Raw genomic sequence first — 5,993 nt, forward strand, 5'->3', positions numbered from 1 at the left:
AGCGCTGCAGCCTCCGTGGGGCCCGGGGCGGGGGAGTGCGGGGTCTGCTCTGCCGGACTGGTGTGGTTTAGTCCGTGACTTACCCACCTGATAATGGAGGGATGAGAGCAGATGGCAGGAGTCGTGTTGTGGCATTTCAGAGATGTCCATCGATGGCTGATAACCTAGCAAGTGCTTAACAGGTGGCAGTCTGTCCCCAGGCGCCGCCGATACTCTCGCTCCAGTCTGTTTATCCAGCCCGGATGACTAGAGCTCGACCTCCCCATGTCTGTTTAGATGATCCCAGAGGTAATGCATATGAAGCAGTGTCTAGCACTTATCCTTCATTAAAGATGACCTTTCTTCATCATCATCACCCCACGTGTGGCATTAAATAAGATTTCTTATACTCAGTTCCATACACTTACATTGAGAACCACCACTCCGATAGAAGTAAAATGTAAGCCACATATACAATCTAAATTTTTTCTCATAAGCACATTAAAAAGCAAAACACTGCAAGACAGAAAGCTGGTGATTGCCATTTAAAGAATGTATTATGTTTAATCCAGTATGTCCAAAATATTATTATTTAAAAATGTAATCGATATGAAAAAAGTTTAACAAGGTAGTTTATTCTTTTTTTCATACTCGGTCTTTTTAGGACGAATGTGTATTTTACACTTACAGCCCGTCTCACCTGTGTTGGACAGCGCAGCTCGAACACCTCAAGGCGCTTACAGTCTAACAATGGCAATGTATTGACTCTTGACTTCGACTGGAAATGCCATGAACATCCAAACCCAGTGATCCACTGGGACATTAATATGAGTCCAAGGGCCAGCCCATGGCATAGTGCTTAAGGACTATGTGGAGGGATCCAGATCACATGTGGTGGACTGCAGTCTGAATCCCGGCCCTAGTGCCTTGAAAACGTGCTAGGTTCATGTGCCCCTGTACCCAGGATCATTATGAACAGAAAGGGAGGAAAGGGAATTGTGCTGTGACCAGACCCCATGGTATTAAAAAAAAAGTTGAGAATTCTTTAAGTAAAAGTAATATAAGGTAAGTATGTGGTGTACGTAACTTGATAAAGCAGAATCTCTATTAAGACTTATTCTTAGGGCCCAGAAAGTGTTGTAGTTGTTAAGGTGCTGGACTCTCACATGGCAGATTGCAGTCTGAGTCCCAAAACCAGCAGCATGCCATGTGCTTCGTATGCTTGCATGCCCAAAATCCAAGAAGAGAACGGAAGAGAAAGGATTGCAGTGTGACCATTCCCCCAGGGGATGATTTCTTACTTTTTCTCGCTCTTTCTCTGGTGAGCACACATTTTTGCAAAATAATAATAATAGAAGAATTGTACTTGGACAGCCTCAACATTTGTTATTGTACTCATCTAAAAGGGAAAACTTGCAGGGTCAGCAGGTATCATAGTGGTTAAGGCACTGGACTTCCACTTGGTCATCCACAGTTTGAGTCCCAGACCTGGCAATTTGAAACTTATGCCAGGCTCATGTGTGTGCGTGCCCAAAATCCCAAGAGCAGAATGGAGAAGGGATTGTGACGTGGCCATCCTCCCTGGTGGGGGGGTGGTGATTTCTCACTTTCTGTCTCTCTCAGTATCTCTGACGAGCACATGTGCCCTATGGTAAAAATCTCTCCAAAAAAATAAATAAATAAAATAAAAAGGGAAAACTTGCTATTATTCTTGCTGCCTTTTTCCCTTGAGACATTTACATCTAGTTTTGTAATAGACACTAGGTATATGGTAGAAAATACACTATATTTTTCTATTGAGTCTCATGGAGCAATGGTAATGTTTCATGTAACAAGAGCCTTGTGCTGACACATCATAAAAAGCGTATTGGTTTCTTAAACCTTGTGTGAAGAGTGTCCACCAAAAATAGAAATGTCTTCTTTCATAAAAGGTAAAAAATAAAGCCCCCGCTGAAGTACAGATCACTGCTGAGCAACTCTTAAGAGAAGCTAAAGAAAGAGAACTTGAGCTTCTTCCGCCTCCACCTCAACAGAAGATCACAGATGAAGAAGAGTTAAATGACTACAAACTAAGGAAAAGGAAGGTCAGTCCCTGTGATCTCTCTTAAGCAGTTAAGAATGTGTCTGTTTCAAAAGTTCCTTGTTACCAGAGTCTGTAAGGTAAAATGAGGTTAGCATCCCTAGCTGCATAAATAATGTAACTTCTGCTTACCAGATAATTGCATTTTTATTGAGTTTCATAAAATCTGCTCTAAGTTATCTGTTTAAAGTATACAGAAATTAAATCCATCAAGGACATAATTTTCAGTGATAAAAAGTAGAACTTTAGCAGGCTTACCTGTTCGGTGGGTGAAATAACTGACATCTGGAATGGGTGGGCTGAGCCAGGTTCGGCTGTGAGCTTCTGTCTCTACCACATTCTGTATTCAAAGGTTAGACCTAGGGCCAGCCAGTGGCATGGTGCTTAATGCCACTGGAGCCCACATGACTGTTCAAATCCCACACCCATTCGCTTGGGAAACATGCAGGGCACATGTATATGCCCAAGGCCCCCAGGGGAGGGAGAGCAAGGAAAAGGGATTGTGGTGTGACCATCCCCTATGCAGGTTGCTTTCTCACTTTCCCATTCATTCTCCAGAGAACACGTACATCGTGTAGCAAATTTAAAAAAAAAAAAAAAAAAAAAAGTTCAGTCCTGGGAAAACTGCTATGAGAAGACCCTGGGATCTGATTTGACTTCATTTCTCTAGAATGTAAGACTATTTTAAACCACTTTCTTACTTTTTTATGTCTATTTATTTTTTGCTCTCAGTTATATATGAAATTCTGAGGAATGCTGAAAAGATTTAAGGGTAATATCTTCTAAAAGTATAGGGCATATTAAAGTATCAGTTAATTGTCATGGGCAATAGGAGAAAATACCCACAGTTCTGCTAATAATTCTTTATATGAATTCTTTTTTTGTTCACATGGAAGAGTTTCACGAAACACTTGTGGTTATAACCTTCTGTAGTGCGTTTCTTACTCCTCAAGGATTCCTGGATATAATTTCTCTTAAACAAGAACACAGGCTTATTGTAGGCAAAGGATGATAATCATTTTTTAGTTATTTTTCCTTTAATTTGACCCTTTTTGCCACTTTCCAGACTTTTGAAGATAACATAAGGAAAAACAGAACTGTGATTAGTAACTGGATAAAATACGCACAATGGGAAGAAAGTCTGAAGGAGATTCAAAGGTAAAAGTGCTGAAACTGTAGTTTTGTAAAGATTGTAAAGATGTCACCAGTTAACAGATACAAATTAGAAAAGGCACAGGTAAAAGAGAATGCCTTTGGTTACTAATTTTCAGCTTTTGTTCCATGGTACCTTAGTGTTCTTTGAGAGGCCTCAGGGGCACTGTGGTATCGCAAGCCTGAGGGGAGAGACAAAGAGAGGGTCTATAGATGGGTCTGCCATCCAGAACACTTCCTGTAGCTGGAATAGCACATTGTCCTAGGGTTTGGATATATTGAGTTTTTTTTGTTGTTTTGTTTTGTTTTTTTAAATAGCTTTTTGCTACAGGGTGTAAGCACTCACGAGGGTTAGAGAGAGACAGACAGACATCCCCAGGAGGGATGACCATGCTGCAATCACTTCTCCATTCCCCTCTTCGGATCTTGGGCATGCATGCACATGTGCCCAGCGTGAGTTTTGAACTGCCAGGTCTGTCTTAAGCTCAAACCACAATGACCTGAGAGTCCAACAACGTAACCATTATGCTGTCTGCTGTCCCTGTAACAAGACTTTTTAAGGTATTTAAGAACATCTTCTCTTTTCATATTTTTTTTTCATTTTATTTATTTTTTAAATTTGCTATAAGGCATGTGAACTCACCAGAGAAAGAGAGAGAGAAAGGGAAAGTGAGAAAGCAAGCCGCCAGGTCCAGGACTCAAACTATGGTCAGCCATATGGGACTCCAGCACCTCGACCACCATACCACCTGCTGGCCCCTCTTCATTTTTTAATACTTACAGGCTGGCTTATGGTAGACAGCTAATAAAATAGCAGGGCATTGTGGATAGTTTGAAATAACTGCTCCATGTGTTGTATGTTACCACTTTTGATGCCCTTCAAATCTTGCTTTTAAGGGCTCGATCCATATACGAGCGTGCTTTGGATGTAGACTATCGAAATATTACACTCTGGCTGAAATATGCAGAAATGGAAATGAAGAATCGCCAGGTCAACCATGCTCGAAATATCTGGGACCGAGCCATAACTACACTCCCGCGAGTCAACCAGTTCTGGTAAGTTTCTGACCAAATGACAGTAGATTTTTATAGACTAGAAAAGGCCCACATCTCTGTGTATTTACCTTATATACCTAGGTATAATCATTGTATACATTTAATGTTGCATCCTACCTCTTAAGAAAAATGGCTTATTCCATGAGAGGAAGGGAAGGGTCCCCAGTAAGGTCCCCACATAATGATCCACCCCTAGTCCCAGGTGTCCTGGATCATGGGTGTATGCACATGCCCTTGTGCTCAGAGAGGTCCTAGAGTGTAAGTCCGGGACCTTTGCCATGTGAGTCCAGGCACGTTACCACTGCAGCACCACCTGGCTCCGTCCTGCTTTTCTTTGTACGTACTTTAATACTTTTTAACGTCCCATATTCTACTTAAAGTCGTAATATTTAATAGTGATGTGATCTTAACTATAGCATTGATGACAACCTTTTATGCATAAGAAACTTGTTACAATAGGCAGTTTTTAAGAAAAATTACCTATTTCCCAATGGCCCATCGTTTTTTAGATTTGTATTTTAAGAAAATATGCTCAATTTAACTTTTAGGAAAGATGAAAAGCTTAATTTTTTCCCCCTTTGAGCCAAGAAAAAACTAGAACTGGCCGAAGTATTTTTTGCTTCAGTCATTTTGACCACAGCCGGTATTTATGGGTGGTTGTGTTAAAGGTATAAGTACACGTACATGGAGGAGATGCTGGGAAACATCGCTGGAGCCCGGCAGGTGTTCGAGCGCTGGATGGAATGGCAGCCCGAGGAGCAAGCCTGGCACTCCTACATCAACTTCGAGCTGAGATACAAAGAGGTGGACCGGGCCCGCACCATCTATGAACGATATATCCTTTGAAGGAGATATGAGTGGTACCATTACTGTCCTGGGTGACGCTCCTCCCATGGAGATGTCATCGTGGCCAGGACACACAGTCGTTAACATTAGGCTAGGAGACAAGAATGCAGGTGTCCTCAGCGTTACATAAATATTTTGTAAGGCTGCTGATTGGTCAGAATGAACATTTGTGATCTGCGTAATTGTTTGAGTCTTTTCAATGAGACCTTTGCTTATTTATATTTTTGGCACTAATGCTGTGTGGTTCCTTGCGAAAAATGATTTGTTAAGGCCTTGGCTGCTCTAGCCAGTTCTGTTTTTGTTTTCCTTTCCTTTTTTTTTTTTTTTTAAGTTTATTTGATTTATGACAGAGTGTGTGCATGTGAGAGAGAAAGAGTAGTGCACCCTCTTGTCTGCTGCAGTCCACTTCTTCCAGTTCATTAGGATCTTGGGCATGCATGTCCGACCCTGGCATGTTTGAGGTAGACCAGGCCAGGATCCGAGTCCACTGTACTTTGGTATGCTACCAAGGCTGGGCCCAGTTCTGTCCTTTCTCTAAGGGTTGTGTTTCTTATTAGCACCATTACTGGAATTCATCCAAAGATTTTATGCTGACCAGCTATTTGGATCCAGTGAGTCATTTAACTCCTTTGAGCCTTGGTGTCCTCTTCTTTAAAACAAGAATAAAAGTACCTATGGCGGGCTGATTGTGAAGGTCAGATAATATGCATGAAAGCCCTTTTAGAAACTGAAGTACAGTCGATCCATATTATTCAGATTTCATATTGCTAAAATGTTTTTGTAGCCCCCACATCAGCAGTTGCAGCACTTTTGCAGACATTTGCTGAACAGTGAGAAATTTGAGGCCCCTAGTGTACACATTCCCAGCTGAGGTTCAGCA

At 41.6% G+C, this 5,993-nt stretch overlaps 1 protein-coding gene across 1 annotated transcript in view; it reads left to right on the forward strand.

The window, feature by feature from the left end:
* Positions 1-1,910: 1,910 nt before the first annotated feature.
* CRNKL1 (crooked neck pre-mRNA splicing factor 1) overlaps positions 1,911-5,993 on the forward strand; it is a 15,272-nt gene continuing 11,189 nt past the window's right edge. Inside the window, exons 1-4 of the mRNA XM_006163630.3 lie at positions 1,911-2,063; positions 3,126-3,217; positions 4,109-4,267; positions 4,936-5,102. Of these exons, the coding sequence (XP_006163692.1) occupies positions 4,182-4,267; positions 4,936-5,102 (253 nt within the window). The 5' untranslated portion in view covers positions 1,911-2,063; positions 3,126-3,217; positions 4,109-4,181. The remainder of the gene's footprint in view (positions 2,064-3,125; positions 3,218-4,108; positions 4,268-4,935; positions 5,103-5,993) is intronic.

This window comes from Tupaia chinensis, unplaced genomic scaffold, assembly GCF_000334495.1.
Source record: "Tupaia chinensis unplaced genomic scaffold, TupChi_1.0 Scaffold142716_1, whole genome shotgun sequence".
Lineage (NCBI taxonomy): Eukaryota > Metazoa > Chordata > Mammalia > Scandentia > Tupaiidae > Tupaia > Tupaia belangeri.